This window comes from Cololabis saira, chromosome 21 (assembly GCF_033807715.1).
Source record: "Cololabis saira isolate AMF1-May2022 chromosome 21, fColSai1.1, whole genome shotgun sequence".
NCBI lineage: Eukaryota > Metazoa > Chordata > Actinopteri > Beloniformes > Belonidae > Cololabis > Cololabis saira.
In genome coordinates, this window is record NC_084607.1 from 13,554,737 (window position 1) to 13,579,359 (window position 24,623).

The window sequence follows — 24,623 nt, forward strand, 5'->3', positions numbered from 1 at the left end:
CACAGCTAAAAACACGACCGGCTAAGAACAAAATACAGGACTATTTTGAAGTGACTGTCTATAAGCCCAGAGTTAAATCCTGTTGAACATCTGTTTGAGAGGCTGGAAAATTAAATCTGGAGAAGGCACCCTTTAACCTGAGACAGCATGACAACTTTATTCATGAGAAGTGGGACAAAATGCAGAGGTCTCATTGAGAGTTACAGACACCACTTGATTACAATGATTGCCCAAAAAGGTTGTGCAGAACTATTAAGTTGAGAATACCAACTCATTTGTCAAGGTCAATTTCATTAGTTTGTGTGCATTTTTTAGCAAGTCAGTTGAACCATAATTCAAAAGCAATGTCTGATTTTCAGTTAATTATTCCTTGTATCAGTTTCAAGTTATTTATGTGATCATTGTGGATTTTTTTTTTCTTAAATGAAAGCATACCAATAAATGTGTCTTTATCTTGTTATATACAATCTCTGGTCTACAGGACTGAATATTAGAATATTAGAATTAGAATATTGTGAGAAAGTTCTTTATTTTCTGTAATGCAATTAAAAAAACAAAAATGTCATACATTCTGGATTCAGCTGTAAGCCATGATCAGCAATATTAAAATAATAAAAGGCTTGCAATATTTCAGTTGATTTGTAATGAATCCAGAATGTATGACATTTTTGTTTTTGTAATTGCATTACAGAAAATCACAAATATTCTAATTTTCTGAGACAGTCCTGTAGATTTTGCTGTTGGTACAGCAAAGGCGGAACTTTTACCTAAGTTCCTTTTTCTAGCCGAACACATTTTAGGGTGACACATAACAATCACACTGTACAAATCAAATAGATGAACGGTGAAAACAAGGCTTTAAAATTAGCTATACTTTAGTTGACATTGTGTCAACTAAGTCGGTTCTTTAATGTGCCAAACATTAACGTTAATCGGGGTTCAAGTGAAAATTGTAAATCGTTTCTGTCCGCGGTCGAAGACACATTGAAGTGTGTCGCAGCATGCTAACATGATGCTGAAGCCTTCAGGCAGGTCACCGGATGAGGGGAGATCCATGTACACTCACTCACAGAATAACATCTACAAAAGCGGGGACAAAACCAGCCCTATCAGCGTCATACTGGTCAGCTCTGGCAGCAGAGGGAACAAACTTCTTTTTCGGTATCCCTTTCAAAGAGTCTGTGAATGTCCGTCATCTCTTTCAGGTAGGTTTTGAAGTTCTCGCAGCTCATTCAGCTCATTCTGCTTCTTCAAACTAGGGACTGTCAGAGCTAGGGTTGCCTTTCAGAAATAGAAATAAGGGACGCCCTGATTTCAGCAGCTCAGGCGCCAAAAAAAGCCCCAAAACTTCTAAACTGCATAGAAATGTATTTATTTTATATGAAAAAACAAAATGCTTTGATTTAAAGTTTAAAGTGCTTTAATAGCAGACAGACAACCATACTAGCAACTGAAATAGCCTCCTATGATATGTATGTCCACATCAGCCCAGATGTATAATGTAGCCTACAGGTGAAGAATATGGTGTAAAAGTTAATTTATTTCAATAATTCAACTAGAATATGTTGTACAAGTTAATGTATTTCAATAATTCAATTTAAAAGGTGAAACTAATATATTACATAGTGTTATTACATGCAAAGCAAGATATGTTAAACCTTTATTTGTTATAATTTTGATGATGGAATTGTTTATTGATTTCATAAAATATTCTCTAATTTATTTTTTATTTGGGGTTTTCATAAACTGTGAGCCATAAACACCAAAATCATAACAAATAAAGGCTTGAAATATCTCTCTTTGAATTTAGTGGGGAAATAATATATTTGTTTCACCTTTAGTTAAATTTACTACGAATGACATTTTGCAATATATTAAAAAATTTTCGACCTTCACCTGTATATTATGACATCAATAAATAAGAGCATAATATATGTCAGTATTGGTTCAATACGGAACGCAACTTTTAATTCCCAATTCCCAACCCCTACCTGGAGGTGAAGCCCGAGTCCTCCCCGCTGTCTGGCACACACATAGAAAGATATGGCACAGACGCAGCAGGTCCTGTTGTCCCGCAACAAAGATTTTGCCGGCCTTAATGTTTCCTGGGTTTTATTTTGTTCATTATTGTTAAATTTAGTGTTGATGTGTGTGTGACAGATGTGTGTATGGGGCGTTAATGAAAATATGGGACAATACGCGTCCCGTATTAGTTCAATACGGGACGCAACATTTTTTTCTCAAATAAAGGACAATTCCGTATTTTACGGGATGGGTGGCAACCCTAGTCAGAGCTTTGTCTTTAGTTCAAGGCTTTTAGGAATCCCCTACACAAAAAAAATCTCCTTACTAAAACTGTGAATCTCTTTGTCACATGTTTAATAAAGAGTGGAAGATGATGTTGGTCAGGGTTCTCTGATGTAACAAATCTCTGTGAACCTCAAGAGTTTAAATTCCAACTAACAAAGACATCTGTCCTCAAGGAAAACAGCGGAGTCCATATGCACTGAACACAGCTGGAGATGTCCTCGAAGATCAGGATGGTGATTCAAGGTATTTTAGGTCTACATATCACATATTAAGTTGACTTTTTAATTAATTACGAGTGACACAGCTTCTTTTAAGATCCAGATGAGCTCATTAAGTTCATTGTAGTCTTCCTCTCTTTTGCTTGTTGTGTAAATGTTTTGTCAAAATGTGAAGCTATTAACCAGTGTCTTTAAATGTTGTCATCTCACCAACCACTATTTGAATATGCTGGCCTATCTGAGCTGATGACAAAAAACAAATAAGCTGCTAAAACACATTACTTTATATTTTGGTGTATGCAGGGTGTGTTTCTGTGCAATTTTAGAGTAATTTGATAAATCACAGTAAATGTGAATGATGAGACATTTTTCACTCATAAAACTCACTTTATCTATAAAGTATCTCCTTAATATCAGCAATGTCACTTCCATTTTTGCTTTTTTCTTTATGTCAGGAATCAGCAGAATAGCTGTTTATTTACTAAGAAAAAAATCAAGAGTACAGATTGCTTCAGAATAATTGCACCTGCATTTTTGTCAATACTAATGTCATGTTTAAATCAGTCCATTATCATGTATGAAAGGCTAATTAGCAGTCAGTGTCATTGCATGTGAGTAAATCAATCCACTATACATACACAGTTTAAAAGTAAGCCACATGTTACATACTATTTGGATTGAAAAGCATAATGAGAAGTTGGTACCGACGATCAAAATGTAAATAGTATGGAAGATGATCTTTACTTTGCTATAAGTGTATTAATGTCTGTTTTTCAAAAATACATGAAAACCCAAACAATTAGCTTTTTAATTTTGTCTTTTGTTTTAACGTTCATTGTGCTGCCTTTACACTGATGGTGATGCTGGTCAGTCATTAGTTTGTTGAATTATTGCAAGGTGTTATGAAGCAGCCAGAAGTTAATATTGAACCCTCTTAATCAGGAAAACAAAGCTTGAACATCTGGCACAAGATCGTGATCTCTTATATACTTCCTGCAAATTTGCCACACTGATTCAACTTTCCAAGAGTTTTTTTCAGTATATATGTATTAAATGAAGAGCTTGTCAAATATAATATAACTACATTTTTTCTTATAGAGAGCCATTGTAAAGAAAGGAAGTGATGATTTGTAAATTTTCCTTGATTTAAAAATCTGGAATCAGCATTTTAAACAGTTAGAGTAAAAGTAGTAGTGGCTACGTCAGGACTTAATCAGTTGAAGCGAAAATGTACTTGAATCAATGCAGACCAGCATTTTCACATCACAGTATCACATGTTTGTTTGGGTTGTTTAATGTCCATTTTATGCATTTAGCCCAACTGTGTGTTGCATTTTTCCTTTTGTTTGCTTTTTCTTCTTTTTTTGTGGCCCAATTCCCATTTCAGGGAGCAATCTCCTCTAACTGACGAACAGTTGGTAGCAGGGTAAGACCAAATCATTATCAACCACCTTTCCTTCGCTTAGATCACCCTTGTCTTTTTTTTTCTTTAATCCTTCTCTCTTATTTTGTGTCTTGTATGGATCTTCAACCCTGATCTCAGGGAAATGTCTGTAAATGATTAACCGAGAACAAATCAGTACTTGGATTAAATGAATCATTTTAAAACTAGTTTTAATTGATATTGATAATATTATCTCTAGCATGTAAACTCAATATTACAAAAGAAAAAAATCAAAAGCATACTACGGTTAAGCAAATAGTGCACATTCTTCGTTTCTTTTTTTCCAATTGTGGTGGTGGAGCAAGTTGGTAATGTGTTTAATTTTTTTTCTGGAAGTTAACACCTTAATTTTTATCCCTTTGATCGCAGCATGAGTTACTTGAGTCAAACCAGCATGAGTCTTTCACGTTTCTTATTCATATACCAACTTCACTGTATTTTCCTGCCGGAAGGCATCTTCCTCTCCTGTCCAGTAGCCACACCAGCTTTATTTATTTATTTCTTTTAATTCAATTTTTTTTAGATGTATTATTTATACTTACTTGGATTGTTAAAAGACATTGCAGTCTACTTCTGATCAATGTAACCCTCTTATAGTCGGGAATGTGAAAACTGTAAGCAAACAGCTAATTTAAACTTTCTTACTTGTATCAGTTGCCCCTTGTGGCGTAACCTCTTTTCCCACTTTGAACGTTGTCTTACTGGGTCTCTTCCTCCTTCTTTGAGGTTTTCTGATATCATCCTTGCCACCATACTGGCCACGAAGTCTGACATATGTGGAAAGAAGTTTGAACTGAAGATAGACAACGTTCGATTTGTGGGCCACCCTACACTCCTCCAGCATCCTCCCATCACTCAGGTTAGAATAAATGAAGCTTGATAAAGAACTCCCAAAGGCTTGAAACGAGGCAACTGGACTACATTTTGTTTCGTTCTTGAAGACATTTGATTTGAGGTTGGCTTCTGGATGGAAGGTGAAACACAACCAAAGGAAGTCCTGTTGCCTTGCTTTAAGCCTTTTAGAGTTACAATGTCTACAAATTAATTTGTGTTCCTTTCTCTCTCTTTGCTGGTGTAACTGGTGGAAAGTTGAATAAAGTTGCACTTTATTCAACTTTATTATGAAGTGCCAGAACAATTGAATTGCCTGGCTGATCACTTCCCTGATCATCACAATAAGTCCAGATATCAGGATGGTACTTATTAAATACTTGTCCTGTTAATGTATGAAGCAGTATTTCATGAAAGAATAACAATATTTCCTTTATTAGTCCCACAATGGGGAAATTCTTTCTCTGTATTTTAACCCATCTCTAGTGAAACTAGGAGCAGTGGGCTGCCATTTGCACAGCGCCCGGGTAAGGGTTAAGGTCCTTGCTCAGGGTCCCAAAGTGATTATCCTCGCTTGCAATCCAGGGGCTTGAACCCCAGACCCCTCTGTAACCTCTAGGCTAGGCTGATCACTGAATCAGGTCTCGATAAGGCTGATCTGCCCTGCGATGGACTGGGGCCTCATTTATAAAGCTTGCGTGCGCACAAAACAGGGCTTGAAAGATGCGCACGCCACCTTCTACGCAAAGGTTGGGATTTAAAAAAAAAAAAAAACGAACAGGAAAATGTGCGTATCTTTACGCACACTTTGATCCTCGCGCACGAACATTTTGAAGATATGGGGAACTGGCGAGGCAGACTGTGAGGTGGTGAAATGAAGCCAGATTCATGTCTTACTTTTAATGTCATCACATATCAGACTTGTAATATAATAGCGCTGATCGTGTCCCTCTGTGTTTGAAGCACAGCGTCAGTCAGGACACGGCCACTTCCAGCTGCACCGTGCGCCTGGGAAGCTCTGGTGCTACTGGTGCTGCAGCCGCGGTGCCAGGACACGTGCCGGTGTCGTGCCAAAAAGTGATTGCCTGCCAGAATCTGATTCGTCCCCTGAAAATGGGTCTTTTTACCTGCCAAAAATTGATTGAAGGCCAAATACAGTTAATGAAATCTTGTTTCTGCCACAGATCTGTCCGTGGCACTCACGGCGTTTACAGCAGCAACGACGTGCTGCCACTCACTCGCTTTATTTTTGTTAGTGATGTCACTACTGTTACCACCAAATAATGTGGTTTTCCTGGCCTCCACCTCATCCACATAATCTCGATCTCAGTCTACGTGAAATTTAGGCCCCGTTTACACGGAGCAAAAACGGAGGCGTTTTCATGCGTTTTGGCCGTTCGTTTACACGAAAACGGAGCTCAAAGCCCCCAAAAACGATCATTTCTGAAAACTCCGGCCAAAGTGGAGATTTTCAAAAACGGAGGAAAACAGAGGAAAACAGAGGAAAACGGAGATTTAGGCTTCAGAACGTCACATATTCACCAGAAACGTCACCAGTGTCATGTGTACGACCTGTGTTTACAATTAGTTTGGCCACCGTCAATATTTTCTTGTATTTTACCTGTTTTATATTCTAAAGTCACACTTAAAAGTAACTCCACTTCTCTGTCACTCCAAACGAAAGACTCTCGGTCCGTCTTGGAAGTAAAGCCTGAATTATGGTCCCGCGTTAAATCGACGCAGAGCCTACGGCGTAGGGTACGCGGAGATGCGCGCCGTACGGTGCGCGTCGCCAAGTACCCTACGCCGTAGGCTCTGCGTCGGTGTAATGCGGAACCATAAATCAGCCTTAACTGGAAGTTACACGTGTCATTTGTTGATGTTTTTTCCAGGATTCTGATTGGCTGGCATGACGTTAACAGCGTATTTATGCGGGTCCGTGTAAACGAGGATATTTTTGAAAACGTAGAGGGGAAAATATCCGTTTTTGTAAATACCCGGCTACGTGTAAACGTGGCTTTAGTGGCACGGTTGCCTGGCTCGACACGTCTCATTCTTCTTGACGCACAGCAGAAACAGGCTGCAGGCAGGCGCTGCGCATGCTCAGCAGGCTCATTTATATGCAAATACAGTCATCAAGTAGTTTGCATTGCCCACTCTTGGTAAAATGTCGGCGTGTCGAGGGCGGGGTATGAGGCGAATTCACGTGCGCAACCTTCCAGGTGGACTGTGATTTATAAAGCGAACATTGCGTGCAGATGTGCGTGCACACGGTTTTATAAATCAGGATTTTTTTTTGTGCGCACGCCATTTTCGGCTTTTGAGCGCACGTACACTTTTAGTATGAATCCTACGCACTCTTTTATAAATGAGGCCCCTGGTGATTTGTCCAGCGTGTACCCCTGTGATTCTGAATAGGTGTAGTTGACGATGGATGGACAGATGGACAGATAATCCTCTTTTACTTCTCAACAGTAATGGTGTTGAGTCATAGCAGACTCCCCATTCCTCCGCCCACTCTAATGATAACAGAACTGCAGATTGTTAAACAGCATAAACAATAATCTGAAGGACAAACATAGTAACTCCAGTCTGGTGAATGAAGACAACAACTAGTGGTCCAGCTTCCTCTGCTAGTATATAATCACTGTAATTACTGAGCTTGCAAGTGCAGTTTTACTGAATGGATTTATTCATGTCCACCAAAGCTTCCCGATCAGATATGTGTGTGTGTGTGTGTGTGTGTGAAAGAGACTGTGCTCTCTGGGTTTTGCCCAGCAGTTAGGCGTTTACCACAGATACACTGTGGTATTTTATTCAGCCTCAGCTTGAAAGGCCCTCATTAGTGCCATTTCCACAGCCCACAAACTGGAATAATATCAGTGTTTGGCAGCACAGACTAATGCTGACTAATCCCATAATCTTCTATTGCCCAGATAAATAAGGCCTATACAGTATATACAATAGTATTGAGACATCAACATATTACAAATTAATGAGTATTTGTTTCTTAATGTTTGGTTATCATTATGTTTAATTTAATATTTTATAGTTATGCAATATCTCTCCCATATTGTAGTCTTGCAAAACACATTGATAACTTTGTTTTGTTGATCACGTTTCTTAAATTCTCTGTTCAGGATGCCCTTGGATCAAGATTGACTATTTGTAAAACTGTCTAGATTATTTGCTCTTCCTTTATACACTGATGTTTTGCCCCTGGGATTAAAGTACATTTAATTATTTCTACCTAAAGATATTATTAGCTACTTGTGATTGTCACAGTTTGTGGCAAAAAAAAAAAGATTTTCAAATTTTTTCCTTGCCTAAAAATATATTATTTGTTGTTATTATTGATTTCTTGTAGATTTGGACAAAATTACATATAATGAATGATATTAAATGATCAAATCTCTTTCAAAAGTTTTAACTTTTATTAGCCTTTTTCTATACGTTTTCCTGTTTTGGATAATAAGTAACTTTTAACTTTACAAGGGACTATTATAGATAATGGTTGAAAAGTGAGCTGTGCCATTTTGGATTATGTTTATTTTTTATTTCATAATGATGTGTTTTGACATTTGGCTTTGTTATTTTATGAATTCAGTTTTTGCGTTTTGGCAGATTCATCTCAACCTCAGCAGTGCCCCCTAGTGACAATCTTTTAGTTCAGCAGTTCACTGGATGTGTTCAAATATGTCAGGAGGGAATGGGGCACAGTGAGGAGACACGAGGGATACAAGCTATTTAATTTTCATTTTAAGGAAGTTCCTGTGAAAATAACAATGCAATACAGTAACGTCTGCTGCACCAAAAATAAAATAAGCATTTCAGTCAGCATTTCCCTGAGACAGTCTTTGTCAAAACTGAATATTTCACTTTTGACATTTGCTGCTCCTGCTACGGTTAAACTGTCAAAACTTCTCAACGGGGTGGGAAAAAAAATCTCTCAACAAGTTAGATGTGGTGCAAAAACAAAGGAAACGAGAACATCTCCTACAGATACAATAGGGCCTTCGCACTGTAAGTTGTCAGGCCCTAATAATACTCGGGCACGGTGTCATTTTCTTATTGTAGTGTAATATGTATTGGTGTAAGGTCTTTTCAGGTTTCCATTCCTGGAAATAAACATTTTGGTGATCAGTTGTTTTAAGTCATTTCCAAAGCAAGAGTGAACAAATAAAACAATAAATAAACAATAAACATTTGGATGATCAAGTGTTTTAAGTCATTTTAACAAATAAAATTAAACTTAATTTATTAATTTGAAAATTAGGATTTTTGTTTATCTTTGGAAATATATATACATTTTTTTTTTACATTTTGAAAATAGAACATTTCAATTTTTCATGTTGGATTTTGAGATTTTCATTTCTTTATCTGGGAGGGACTTTTATGACATCTCTGGGTGGGGCTTTTAAACCATTCTATGTATAAGTTTCCAGACTGTCAACTTTATTTTTTTTCACAAAGACTTGTTCGATTCGTTACAAATTTTGCCGTATAAAATGTGTCTTTTTCTTTTTTAAAGGTTTCCAAAACAGATCCATCGCCCAAGAGAGAAATGCCTACGATGATCTTGTTTAATGTGGTCTTTGCACTAAGGGTATGAACATTGTCTTTTTCAGTGCTATTAAAATACTCATTTTGATCTGTATATAAATGCGAAAGTTATATCAAAGCTTCAAAAGAACATTTTAACATCGCCATGTAACATTTTATTGATCATTTATTTCCGTCAGCTGACTGTGGGTGGGACACACAGCTTGTGTTCTGTTAATCTGTATTCTGCGAATGGGAGGGGTATATGTGAGCGATAACACTCCACTATCTGTGACAGCCTGGGAACTAAAGAGGAGGGGGCCATGGTGGGGCCACGCTTAATCAAGCTCCCCAACAAGGCACCTCCCCATTCCTGCCCATGCTGAGTCATGTTATCTAGTCAGCCACAGCTTAGCACATATGGGGCTGAAAGTGCTCAGTCATGTTTTGTGCATAATATCTGCCTGGTAACTGTGATATTTATACTGGTAACGCTCCCAAAAGTTTAAAAGTCCTTCTGGGTTTTATTAACATGGTAGTATATTTACATAATTCTCATCACTTTATTTACATTTTTATATTATCCTGCATTAACCTTTCTGTTTTCATTCTGTAATAACAGAGAGGTCATTCTTTTATTGACCTGTGCTAAAAGATTTTATCATTGCCATTGACCATTTATTTTATGTGGTCAATACCTTCTTCATACCCATCACAAGCAGCCGACAGTATAGTTAAGTGCCTCAAACATGACATGGCGATACTGCAGAATCATATATGGATTTTGACATGAAGCTCAAATTTGTTGTAATAATAATAATATCAAACTATATTTGTACAGCACCTTTCTAAAAACAAATTGAATCAAACTCCATTTTCTTATTTATTTTTATTCATATCCAGTTTTATTCTTGTCCAGCAAAGTATAAGTAACCCATAAACATTTACAGGACAAGTAGCCATATTTGGTAACTTAAGTAGACTTCCATACTAAGAAATAAAAAAAAATGTTCTTAAATATTGTCCAATAACCTTCTAGAGTTGACATTTTAAAATGTCAAGTATTTTAAGGACTTCCCATAGGAAATAAAGGGTTAAAGCCTGACGAATGAAAAAAGAGACTTTATTTTAGTATAAATTTGTAAATACTTTTTTGATTATAATTTTGTATCGTATTTAATGAATTGGGTATTTCTGGAACAGTGTCCATTTTTTTATTTATTCATATTTAATTTTTTTTTTGGAGAATGCTTCAATTATCAAGTGTAAAATGGAAATATGATACATTAGGGGTGATATAGTTAATTTGGAACTATGTTGCAGATTTTGCCTCGTGTTATTAGATTGTTAAAGGCATATATAAAAAATGTTTGATTTTGTGGGGTTTTTTAGTCTGAAAATGTTTGACATAACAGTGAACAAAACTAAAAATGAATTCAAAGAGAGTACATTTAGCATAACAGTTAGTCATTTGTTTTTTTGTTTTTTTTTAAATACAATATTCAGAATCTTTATAGAAAGAAAAACTAAGGTTAAAGATTGTCTGCATTTCATCTTTTTGGTCTCTTTAGGCCAATGCTGACCCGTCGGTCATCAGCTGCATGCACAACCTGTCTCGGCGCATTGCTATAGCTCTGCAACATGAGGAGCGCCGCTGCCAGTACCTGACTCGAGAAGCAAAACTGATGCTGGCGGTCCAAGATGAGATCACCACCATGACTGAGAGTGAGACCTCATCACTTTTCTTAGCAAATCTGAGCTTGTTTGTCAGGCAACCCTCGTTATTTCATAGAATTGAAGTGTGTGACTTAACCAGTTGTCCATTGTGGTGACAAAGTTCATTTGTTAGAGCATTTTATGTGTGCTTACTGTTTTCTGGTGTCAGTGGATGGAGGTCCACAATCCCCATTTAGGCAAATTCTTCCAAAATGTAAGCTGGCCAAGGACCTGAAGGAGGCTTACGACAGGTGTGTATTTTAGCCCATTAGGGACACATTTGTCCTTTTCTTTTTGCTGACCCAGAACAAGTTGTGCCACTCATAAAGCTGATTGGGATATTGATGATTTTTCCAGTCTTTGTACTACTGGCGTGGTGCGACTGCATATTAACAACTGGCTGGAGGTTAGCTTCTGTTTACCACATAAGATCCACAGGATTGGTGGCAACTATATCCCACCTGAGGCATTAGAGCACAGCCTAAAGGCCATCAGGTATGTTTGTTTTGTTCTGGGGCTTTTTCCTCCTGATATATAATATTTGACTACAATTGTACTAAAAGTATACAGTAAATCAAACAATTTTATAACTAGTATTTGAAATACAGCTCAGTTTTCATCCGTCTGTCTGACTATGACACTAAAAGTGGCCAATCTTAACTAACCTTAGGTAATTTTCAAAGAATAACCACATGCAGGAAGTTAATACATATGAAACCTTTTATTATCCATAACATAAAATAGTAATAGCCATGTTAACAGTATAACTGATTCACATCTTATTTCTGTAATCAAATACATTTTTTTCGAAAAAATTTGATGAGCATCCCTTTCATACATTTACACTCATCCTTAAAATCCCCTTATTAATATTTGTCATCATTTATTACACACAGAGCAATTAGTCTGTGACAATTGCTGACAATAGAGGTACAATATAGTCGTGTGACTTGGTTGAGGACAAACACACATTCATTGAGTTCATACCAGTGTAAACAAAAATTACAAATTATTCATATAAGTGTTTGTCAAGAGTGGTATAGTCATTCATTTATTTCCTTAATTTGGAAGTATCAGAAGATTGTGTAAGGTTTCTTTGGCCCATACTGCCACCTATTGCCCCTTCAGGGTATTTTTTGTAGCTTTGGTAAACATTTAGACCTTTTTATTTTCCCTTTTGAGGCTGAACTAGATTTACCATATATACTGTATATGTATATGTGTGTATGTGTATATATATATATATATATATATATATATATATATATATATATATATAAATAAATATTGTGTATATATATATATATATATTGTATATATGTATATGTATTATAGTTATATAATATAGTTATATTGTGCATGATTGTATGATGAAAATGAAAATTGACATTTGCCTGGCATGTAGTTTGTAAATGAAAGGTATACACATCCATATTAGATTAGTCTTTTTTTTATGGGGATACATGTGTAGATTCCAGATGTAGAACACTTGCCTCCAACATTATGGTGAAGAAGTTGTTAGGAGATGGAGAGTCTGAACTCCAAAACTGAATCTTGATAGTTTCTTTTATCCTTCAGGCCCTATCATGCCCTGCTGCTGCTAGAAAGTGAGAAGGCTCTGCTCAGTCAGCTTCCACTCGACTGCTCCCCTGCCATGGTGCGCCTGATAAAAACCTGCTCTGCGGTGAAAAATCTGCAACAGCTCGCTCAGGATGCTGACTTGGCCTTACTTCAGGTGCAGAGCATTCACACGACCTTCCCATCCACTCATTTATTTAAAACTGCAGATTTCATTCTTGTAACATGTTACAAATCATGTCATTCTTTTTAAAATGGTTGAAAGACTATAATTCCCTTAGTAGCACATTTATAGTAAAATGTTTACCTGTATGATAATTATTTTAAATAGAAGAACATGATAAATGTGGCCCTGTGATGGACTGGTGACCTGTCCAGGGTGTATTCCTGCCTCTGGCCTGTAATGAGCTGGGATAGGCTCCAGAGGACCGATGTGATGCTGTAAAGGAATGAGGAGGTATAGAAAATGTATGGATCAATGAAAAAAACAACAAAAAAAACAACTTGAAACCCTTCCAGAAACTGAAGTGATGTTGAGTCCAGACTTTTATCAAAGGCTGCTGTACTTTTGGTGCCTTACTGCCACCTAGTGGGAAACCCGTGGAGTGCAATCACAGCGTTCCTGTGTGTGGTGCATGGAGTTACTTATATTTTCCTGCAATTATTATCATTTTGTCACGAATGATTTGTATTATTTAGATTATTTTATCTCACATTTAGATCTTTCAAATTGCTGCTCACTTGGTTTATTGGGGCAAGGCAATCATTATCTACCCTCTTTGTGAGAACAATGTCTACATGCTGTCTCCTCATGCCAACATCTCAATGTAAGTATATAATTAGACGTCATTTAAGTCACATTATTTTAACTGTAATAATGTAATTATTCAGCCATGCCATTGTCTCAGATAGAAATTGTATCCCTGTTACTGCTAACCTGGGACATGTTTTCTTATGGATTTGTCTAGTGGTGTGCTTTATTGGAAGCACTTTGCTGTCAGTTTTCAAACCAAAATTGTAACATTATTTAAACTCAAGGTAAAAGGATAACATTTGTCACAATCAAAGAAGCTCTGTGTTGAAGAATACTGCTTTCCATTTCTCCCTGAATAGATACTCCCCGTTGGCTGAGCGCTTTGCCCAGCAGTTTTCAGGTCACGACCTGCCCTCCATGTTAGCCAAGTTCTCACTCCCCGTCTCGCTGGCGGAGTTCAGAAACCCCCTGGAAGCTCCGGCACAGGAGGTAAACTTAATGTAAATAAGTTCAGTACAGTGAATCATGGGTGTGTATGGTAAATAAATAAATTAACAGTATTACACCAGGAGAGAAGACTGAAATAAACAGAGTTTTTAATTTTTCAATGTGGTTGTAATTCATTTAGGTGAAATAACCTAGTTTATATGAATAACATAGTTTATATGAATGTTTTATAATGGCAGGACAGCTTAAACAGTATAAAATTGTTGACATAGTCATGATGACCCATTGTTTTGTGTGCTTACATGTTAACGCCTCCTCATTTCATCATTTTGGCTGTTGTTATTTTGGTCTTCTGAAACCACGAGGTATGAGTAAGTGGTGGAAACCACACAGCCCGCTTGGGTAGCAGGTCATCAATCACAATTTTACCCTGTTCTAAGTCAGCTTTTACTTGATCTCTTTCACTCTTACTTGACTTTTAAAAAATGGAACTCATGCTGTAGTGATTGTTAAATTTTTTAAGAAAACCTTTGTCACAGACAAAGCGACAAGTTAGTAACTTTTACATAGACTTTTGGGACCAATAGAGAAATAAACACAAGAATGAAAATAACAGCAAATAAAAATCACTTTTTTTACCAGACTGGTTTCAAAGGACCACTTTATCTGCAGCTATGAATGGATAGTCTGTATATTTATTTATACAGCCTCCCGTGGAGGTGATCAGTGTGGAGGACAGATGCAGCATTGTTCAATTTTCTTACTACACATTTTACTTTTATGAATACCAGTTTGTGTGCGGAAAAAAGGCATACACATGCTTTTTTTTGTGTATACCCATCGTTTATGCATCTGACCCCTGGCGTTCTCCGCCCTTCATCTTGTTTTGGCACAGCTTTTGAAGTTAAATTATAAATGGCAAAAGCACATCAGCTCCAGCATTTGAACCTTTCATTTTTCATGAGAACAAGATCCGTGTCTTGGCTCTTTCTTGTTGCTGTATTTTGAGATGGCTGATTTAAAACATATTTAAATTGGCTCTATGATGATGGTGAGTTTGACTTCACTGTCTAATGCAGTTTGGTGTTCTGCTTGTGACCAGGCCCAGTTGATCCAGATGGTGGTGTGGATGCTTCAGCACCGTCTGCTCATACAGCTGCACACTTATGTTTGCCTCTTGGTTCCTCCAAGCGAGGATGAGCCTGGACTGAGGGAGGACGAACTTCCGCTGGCTGCCCGAGTTGGAGGCCGGAGTCTCAGCACCCCTAGTGCTCTCAGTTTCGGTTCTCCAAGTACGTCCCCCCCTCAGCTTTCTCCTCTGCTTTCACAGAAATAACAGGCTGTGCCTCATGTGTCCCCCCCATCTGTCTTCTCCATGTGTGTAGCCAGCAGTGATGACATGACTCTCACCAGCCCCAGTATGGACAACTCTAGTGCGGAGCTGCAGCCTGGCGGAGACTCCCCACTTAATAAAAGGATGACAGAAACGTTACTCACAAGCCTGTCGGAGCACGAGAGGCAGGTTATTCTTAGCATCCCCGCTGCACAAAATCCAGAGGATCTGCGAATGTTTGCCAGGTAATTCATTTTGATTTCGACAGGTGAGCACAGTTTTTTTTTAAGCTATTTTTTAAATGTTTTATAACTTTGCTGTATTCAATTCCAGCTTTTTATGTTAGAACAGCATTTTCAGAGATAATAGTCATATGAATGGCATGAATTGACCACGTTGTGGTTTTCCTTCTTTTTTTCCACATGCAGTCTGTTTCCTTAAGTTAATATTATACACCGTTAGACTAAATAAATCTGAGCTTACATCATTCCTAATTTATACCAAAAGAAAAAAGTAGACAGCAATCCTGATGTTAGTTGGTCTATGAAGACTTAAACAGTTGAGATAATTATTAAGTACTATTGAGCATCCTATGACTCATGATGAAATAAATAACTTCATGCCGTATATCTTTTTAAAAATAGAAAATATAATTATATTATCATAGCTTGAGAATGTTATTCTAATTGCACTGATGGAATTTTGTGCACAATATAATCAGTGTTGCATGGTTTTGTCTCAGGGTTAATTTACTCTGCTAATGAGTCAAACTCTAGCTCTTATTTATTTATTTTTTCGCTTGTTATGTCGACTGCTTCCAGACTGCTGCACTATTTCCGAGGACATCACCACCTGGAGGAAATTATGTACAATGAGAACATGAGACGATCTCAGCTCAAGACATTATTTGACAAGTTCCGCAGCGTCCTTGTGGTGACCAATCACGAAGATCCTATCGTTTCCATCTTTCAGTCACCAAGTCACAGCGACAGTTTTGGTACCCACCAAATGGAAAATATGTCAACTTGAGAGTAGGTGATAACCTGAGTACCTGCTGTACTCACAGATCAGTGTTTGCTTCACATCACACAGGCGTAATCACGCTCATGTGTGCAGATTTACAAATTGTAGAAAGCATTTTTCTTTGAGCCAAATGTTTGTTTACAAAATTAAATTATTTTGTAAATACTAGACATGCTTTAAGGGTTAACTGTGAATACGAGAAGTACTGGTGTACTGGGGGGGTTTGACTTAATCTTCCCATCCCACATCTGTTAGAACATCTGTGTTGCCTTCAAAGGGGCATAGTGACTAATGATCATTCCAGCCCTCTAACTACCTCTGTTCAGGAATCCCAAAGGCGGCGCGAGCAAAAGACTCCAAGAAGTGGAAGAGTCTAAACATCAGATGGGCTGTTTTTACTCTGAGAGAACCAGAGTGGTCCAAACATCTGTTAAATCACTGAGACAAGAACTTCACAAGTGTGAATGTTTATTGAAAAACACAGATGAGACTAAATGAGAGACTACTGATTGTGCACGTGACTAATTCAGTTTATTTTAATTAACACTGAATAAATCCTTTACTTCTCTGTGCGTCTTTTCATTAGTTGACACGCAATTTCAAAAAAAAAAAAATGGTATAAAATGGTTATGAAACAATTTTTTACAATTCAAAATTTCAGCTGAGCTTTATTCAACCATCTTGACTATCGCTGCTCATGTTATACAAATATAAAAGGAATCATTTCGAGTATTCATTTCACATGTGCTAACGGTTAACCTTTAAAAGCAGTAAGATGGTAGCAAAGTTTCAGGAATATTTCTGTAAAATCTTTTTGACATTATGCTTTCCTGTCTCAGGCTGCACATCTGACAGACCTGAATCATTCATAACATTCCCAGATAGAGTCTGCATCTCTGCATCTTTATTCACAACACTAACACAGGAGTGCCCTCGAAGATAAAACCGCCACGGCTTCTTGGCCCATTCCCCGTGGGACTCAATGCCAATGCGTGGAGCTGACACTATATCCGGGGGTTTTGCCGGACTTTTGTCTGGATCCGTCTCCAGCCAGACCTCTGGATCTGAAGCCAAGTCTCGACGGTCAAAACAGCGGGGTATATTTAGAGCCTGGCACAGCTTTGAAGGTCCATTACAGAGCTCTTTGTCCTTCAGTTGACGGGCAGTCTCTCTGCGTCTCGCTGCCCTCAGCTCCCGCATGGCAGGCTGACCCTGCAGCGGCTCCAGTGAGCGCAGCAGCACTGCAGCACCTTCCCCTGAGTCAAACACACATATCAGTCAGGAACACCCCATTGTGTCTCCTTCCTTTTTCTATTAACTAGTCAACTATTCAACAAAACATCCAAAATGCTCAACAGCTTTAACGCTTCATTAATGCCCTTTTGCATATCTTTTTTAACACCTAGTTTGCATTTGTAGGCTTCAGTAATAGTCCATGGGCCAGAGCCCAAAATTTCACTTATCAGTACCACTCAAGGTGACCAAACTTACTTATAATTTCTGAAAAGATCCATGTCTGTAGATGATATTTTGGTATGAAAACCCTTCCTGAGTGGCAGCTGTGTCATAGTTATCAGCTAATAACCCACCCCCTTCAGAAAATTACATTTTATATGCTGATGCATATCCTGGTTTAGATTCATGTACAGGATATCTGTCAATGTGTCACAATATTGTCTATGGTATCATTTTAAAGGGGACCTTTTAAGCATTCATTCAAGCTAAGATGTGAATCTTTTTGACCAACATAGAGGTCACTGCAGCTCTTTAAACTATAAACAACACACATTTTTACACAATTTTCGACTAAATGATATACTATATTTTAGCCCTGTGTCACCTAGGAACAACAGAGACACAAAATACAAAAACTGGAATACTCACAGGACCATAAGGATTCAGGGAATGTATAGTACACCCAATTTAGAATAATCAATGAACCTGAAGGGGGTGGATAACTTCATGAGCTGATAAATATGATACAGCTGCCACTCAGGAAGGGTTATCATACCAAAATATAATCTATAGACATGGATCTTTTCAAAAATCACAAGAAAGTTTGGTCACCTTGAGTGGTAGTTATATGTGGTCTGGCCCATGGACTATAAGCATAAATGTCAATATGCGTGCGGCATCATGCAAACAACCTGGTGTGGGAGGATTTTACCTTCACTGGACACGTTCATACAGAGGTAGATCCCGTAGATGGGATACACATAGATGGTGCCCGGTTTCATAAACATGGCAGTGTTCCTGTTGGTGCGTTTGCCTCCCGCTGAGTGTGAGGCCTTGTCGTCTCCTCCAAGGTAGGCTTCGGTTTCCACTATTCTGCCTCGCAGCTCAGTTCCATCTGCACACCTGCGCACCAGCACCTACTGGGACAAGGCACAGCTTTTACTGATGATAATATTCTCTGATATAATCATTGAATTAACTTAATGTAAATAGTTAGGTCTTAAGTTTTTTATACATATATACTTATGGCATTTTAAGAAACCACACCTCTGTGACTGTTGGTAAATTTAGAAATAAATGAAGACTTCATTAAAGAGATACTCATAAACTGTGAGTTACTATAATAACAGTTTCTGGTTGAAGGCTGTCACACATTGACTGAGAAACATTACAGATTTGTTTCCATCAGGGAAATTCAACCAAAGTAAGGATTTACCAGCTTTAGCTCAGTTAAGGAGTGTTGCTGATTTTATAACTGTATGTTAACTGTGAGAGTGATTTATTTTATTGGCCTGGGACTCTAAAAGTCCCAGACAAGTTTATATTTAGTTTTTATATATCATGAACCATGGGTTTTTTTTATATTACTGTTCTAAGGCAAGCCATTATACAATTAGTTATCTGACTGTTGTACAAAATATCCTTCTTGGAACAGACAGAATTCAGATTCAGTGACACAATCATCACCATCATGTGATGCTTCAAATACACCACAAAGGGCATGGACAAAGGAGACGACCGAGCCCTTTTACATCAATATTTGGCACTTTATTCATTCATTTATATGAGTTGGGATCCTGGCCAGCAACCCCTCACAACCAGCCACGTAAATGTTAATTATTAAAGCAGAAATTCCCTAGTTTGGCAACCGCGGTTGAATTGGTAATTATTATAAAATCATATTATGGGCTGATTTAATGAGGTTTAATGAATTCAACACCCATAAAACTTGTGATACATAACACTGATTGTTTTATGGGTGTTGAATTCATTAAACCTCATTGAATCAGCCCATAATATGATTTTATAATAATTACTCTCTTGTGATATATAGTCTAGATGACCATGAACACATCACAAGCAATATGACCAAAATCAGTGGTATGTATGTATAAGTTTTATGGGTGTTGAATTCATTAAACCACATTAAATCAGCCCATATATATGATTTTTTTTAATAATTACTGTTTTGTGATATATAGTCTAGATGACCATGAACACATCACAAGTGGTTTGACCAAAATCGGTGGTATGTATCACAAGTTTTATGGGTGTTGAATTCATAATATCCAATATCCAATATCAAACCAATTCAACCGCGGTAGTTTGGCATTGACAATGGTGCAAGTTCTGTGTTTTAAAGAGTTTATAATTTACTGACAGTGTAAAAAAACAAAAACAAACGTGCTGCTTTGGCACTTTTGACACTTTTTTCTTTAATCAGATCACTTAGCATATTTGAAAGAGATGTGTGTAGTGAATGTTAAGTATGAAGGTGAGTCTTGACAACATTACCTTCCCGAGGAAAGCTTTAGCCAAACAGATGCAAGGCTGGTTGAAAAAATCCTCCCCGAGTCTGTGCTGCGGGTTTTTACTGAAATATCGGCTTTGCTCCGTTTCAACACATCCCGCATTTTCACAGGTAGTTGAAACACTTGACTTCACTGTTTTGTTGTTGCGCTCATTCAATGATCCGCACTGTCCATGTGTTGCTGCGACTGTCATCTTTCTTTTCCTACCTGCCATGATCTTTTTCCCTTAAAAATCTTCCACGGCTAAACTCATTCACCCAGACACCGTGTCCTTACAAAACCAGTAAAGAAGACCTTTAAAATACTTGATTTTCCCTTAAAGACATGTAGTAGATACTGACAGGCTAAATACAGGAAGTAAATGATTGTGTTGATTTTTTCTTAAAGGGACCGCTCACCATTTTTTACCAAAAGATATGAAATCGGTGTTGGAATAATTATGTTGCAATTTAGTGTCCGGTTAAATTTTTTGTTTTGTTTTCTTAATGTCAAAGGCATGGCAAGTTTATTTGTATAGCACAATTCAACACAAGGTAATTCAAAGTGCTTTACATCAACATTAAAAGCAGCAAGACACAATTAAACAGTAAATAACAAATAAAATGATAAGAAAAGAGGTAAAATAATAAAAAGTACAAGTTGTTAAAAAGTAAGGGCAGTAGAGTACAGCAGGTAAGTATTTAATTTAAGTGTTTGTAAGGACTCTCAAACACGTCTTTGTCCACATACTGTAGGTTTTCTCGGTGCCACGAATATCACCTACTTTGCAACTTGTGGCCTTTTCCCATTGCTGTCTTATCTTTTCTGTCTCATTTGGATACAGAACTGTTATAAATAGCCTTGCTCTCCACTGCTCTTGCTGCTCGTGTGCAGGAAGTGAGTGGCGCTAGTTTGGCCCCAGGCTCAGCGGCTCCATGTGGGTCCCTGAAGACTTAATTGTGTGTGACATGGCTGTGCTACAAACTATAGCTTCAAAAGGAAATTCCAAGGGCAAAGCATGGATTTATGATGACTTTTAAAAAATTAAATCAGCGACAGACAGAAACCTATTTTGATAGCCCATTTTTAGCCTAAGATAGTGAATGATTTCTTAGTACAAGAGCTTTTTTCTGTTTGCCCATGTCTACAGCTCCTAAATGCCATCAGATTAATGTCTAATAGTTTGGTTTCTTTTGGTAAGGAAGAAAAAAAAAAAGAACTGATACTTTTTACTAGGAAATGAGGTCTAGTGTCTCCAGTTTGTGATTTTATGGTTTCATTAGATGCTGTATCAATCTCTACATCACATGAAAATACTTGAGATAATGATGATGTTTATGTGCTTCTGCAGCTCCAGTTTTATAACACGATGCCAGTCTTCAGGCTCCCCAAGGCTGTAATGTTCTCTGCCTGCTGTGCTTGATGTTAACGGTGCTCTACTGGAGATCCTTCACCACAAAATAAGCTATAAGACCTCCATGTTTTTGACAGGAGAAACCTAACCTTCATTCTGCTGCTCAGTCGCTACTTTACTGTTTTTTGTTTTGTTTTGTTTTTTCCACAGTACATAACTTCCTCTGATCATAGTATGATTCAGTGAAGATTTATGGTGAGGAAAGCAAACTGGAAGTAGATTAAAGACCTGCAAGGTTATGTTTAATACAAGCTTCTTCCTGTTCAGGGTCACTGCTGTCTGCTTGAGGATATGCCAGCTCTCCTCCTGCAAAAGGCAGGCGACTGAAATCAAAGTTTAATAAAAAAAGATATATGTATTAAGAACTGAAACTAGCTAGAATTCATGGATAACTGGAAATATCAATAAGGATTACTAAAGCCCAAAAAGGGAAGCTTTGAGTCTTCATAACAAGTTTGAAAACTTTAACATTTTCTGCTGCCGATAATGTCTTCGGGAAGACTGTTTCACAGACAAGGTGAATGCCGAGACTTTCAGTGCATTTCTTTGTGGTCCTTATTCAACACTTGTGCTGCAAGCAGTTGTTGCTAGATGTGCTCTTCTCAAGGAGCTGCATTACAACAGGCAATCCCGCAGATGATAAAAGTAGTCTTTGCAATATTATTTCTTTTCTTTTGTCTTTTTTAATCTTGCACTGATGTATTTCATGCCAGTGCTTGCAGTCTGACATTGACCTTCCTTCTCTGAGCTTCAGTGAAAAACACCAAAACCTGTTGTGTGTGGGGTTTTTTTGTAGAAAAAAAATGATAACGGCAAATAACTTATGACACTACAAACCCATAGTAATTTATTGAACCATAACAAGTTCTAGACAAAAATCTGCTGAGCATTTTCAGAAAAACTCTCCTGGCATGGATTGTTGACTTTGCCGTGGCTGCTGGACCAGTGAAGGCCATTGTCTGTGATGACCGTGTTTCCACTGCCTGTCAGGAGAGGCTGTGCAGTCTGGCAGAGACACTCTGGCGTTGTGTTCTGGATCACTTTCATCTCCAGCAGGCACCTCACTGGTTGTGACGCTGAGCAGAAACACTGTGGACTCATCTGTTTGTGCAGATGGACGAGCAGAATGCTGCCTGTCTAAAAATATCTTACCAAACTATGAGTCACAGAGAGAACTATAACGAAGATTAATTTATTTGCTGGAATTATCTACACTAGAAAGGCTGGATTAGTCAGGATATAACTCATTGGGTTTGTTGTTGATTGAAATTGTGAGGTTTATGTTGGAAATTATGTGAATTCTTTATTTGACGTAGCGTTTCATTAATATACAAATTTATATATATGCACTATATATAGTTTCATTAATGTAAATATCTTTGTTTCATACATCTTTACAAATCTAACTCCAAACACTGAAATTAAGTTATTAAAGTCATGTTTATTTTTGAATTTTAGGCAATATTCTAGTTCTATCTGCCGATACTTCTATTGGCAATAAAGCCAGTCCCAGTAACGTAAATTATAAACAGCTATTACATCAATTAGAATCTGACATCAAATTCATAATTGTTTTTTTCTCTCTCTTTCTAAAATATGTCACTGCATCAGTGTGGCAGGAATTTGAATGGACAAACGATCACTGTACTAAGATATTAAAGTGTTCTGTTGCAGCATTTCTGTAATAAATGAAAAATAATTAGTGGTACTTATGAACACTCAGTTTGCGCCTTTAACCCACGGTTTAAAAACAAAAGGAAAAAAAAGAAAGAAAATTAAGATATCAGCTTGTGTGAAGCTATTAGAGACCCATCATTGCTTTTGAAATCTTGAAATAAGCCCTTGCCTCAGTATGTGCTTAAATTCGTGATGCAAATAATTATTTTTGGAAGGTGTTTAAACATTAGTAATCAGCATGTGTGACTAAATTTGTGTTAAAGTGTTGAGTTAAAAAAAATATATATATATAATTTTAATCATGATGATGGGCATCCCCTTATCTCTGAATAACAATACCTTATATAACAAATTTATTGATTCATTGGAAGTTTCTCGTGTACAAAACTATGACCAGTTGAGTCTGGCAGCATGTGATGGGATAAATAATTGATGATGATAAATGATTCATGTCTCCTTTTTCTAGTTTGCAGCAGAAGTAAGGTGTGCACCGCACAGCTGGTGGAGCTCTCATTAGGATTATTACTTTACTTCATCTGTGACCCAGTTCCCACACCTGCACAACAAAGACATGCCGTTGGAAGCACTTTCTGGAATCACATGTCCACAGTCTCTTTTTACACTATCTTCAATATAAGTTATTGAACATTATATATACTAGAGTAAATATGTGATGGGTTCTGCATGACATAAAAACAGATTTATTTAGGTTGATGGTCAGAATATGAAATTTCATTTTCACCTTTTCAACACTGCAGAATGCCTTTAGCCCTCTGACCTTTCTCAGCCTTCACTGATAACAGTTTCCTTGTTTTATCTCACACCTGTAGCTCTCAGAGAGAACAGCTGGAGACCAGAGTCAGAGCAAGGCAGGGTCGTCAGATCTTACACTAGTCTTATCACACAAAAAAGGGAGTATACATATATCCAGCATGACCACAAAAACCCTTCAGTCATTCTTGATTTCTTTCACAGCTGCCTCTTAATGCAGTATGCTGTGGCGGGAGGTTGTCTTATACCATGAATGCTGGGAATGTGGTCCGTGACCACATGAAAAGCTGGATGTATTTCATATTGTGAGTGGAGTTGGTTAGTGCTGGTCAAAAACAACATTTACAGTCATATCCTATTCATGGTTGATTGATTAAAATGTGTTGGTATGCTTGAATACATATTTGTAGGGAAAACAAAATAATCCAATGACCATAAATAGAAACACATCCTTTGATAGATACAATGATTATTCACAGTTTTTGTCCTCTTTGTAGTAAACTATGCCAGAAATTATCGTCTTCCCTTGCCTCTCCGAGAAAAGAGGAAGCGGTTTATGGACCATCTGACACTGTCGTTTAGGTTAAACATTATCCTTGCACTCAACCCTTTTATCTGTGTCTGACTGATGGGCCTCAAGGGGACCTTGAGTGCTCCTACAGGTCCCACGTAGCTTCCGTAATTCTGCCTTTGACCTGACTTCAATCCTCCGCTATCTCAGGGGAAACTTCACCATTAATTACTGTGACTTTATGGTATATCAATCAGGGACTCCCGGTAGGTCAATGAACTGTAGTCAGAGAGTTGTGTATAGAGACT

General features: G+C 37.5%; 2 protein-coding genes across 3 annotated transcripts; one reads left to right on the forward strand and one right to left on the reverse strand.

The window, feature by feature from the left end:
* The first annotated feature begins 796 nt into the window (after positions 1-796).
* On the forward strand, positions 797-16,764 carry nprl3 (NPR3-like, GATOR1 complex subunit). 2 transcript variants are annotated; one of them, XM_061711607.1, is made up of 14 exons: positions 797-1,205; positions 2,484-2,553; positions 3,916-3,954; positions 4,699-4,831; positions 9,335-9,409; positions 10,917-11,070; positions 11,231-11,312; positions 11,419-11,556; positions 12,640-12,796; positions 13,360-13,466; positions 13,753-13,882; positions 14,943-15,132; positions 15,226-15,418; positions 15,995-16,764. In XM_061711607.1, exons 1-14 carry the CDS (start codon positions 1,010-1,012, stop codon positions 16,200-16,202), a joined length of 1,872 nt encoding a protein of 623 aa, XP_061567591.1. In that variant the 5' UTR covers positions 797-1,009; the 3' UTR covers positions 16,203-16,764. The 2 variants fall into 2 exon arrangements, with proteins under 2 accessions (XP_061567591.1, XP_061567592.1); XM_061711608.1 differs by lacking the exon at positions 3,916-3,954.
* Positions 16,683-20,236, reverse strand: mpg (N-methylpurine DNA glycosylase). The gene is made up of 3 exons (XM_061711609.1): positions 19,947-20,236; positions 18,364-18,568; positions 16,683-17,452 (listed from the first exon to the last, which is right to left on the reverse strand). The coding sequence occupies exons 1-3, from the start codon at positions 20,175-20,177 to the stop codon at positions 16,986-16,988; spliced, it is 903 nt and encodes a 300-aa protein (XP_061567593.1). The 5' UTR covers positions 20,178-20,236; the 3' UTR covers positions 16,683-16,985.
* Positions 20,237-24,623: the final 4,387 nt, after the last annotated feature.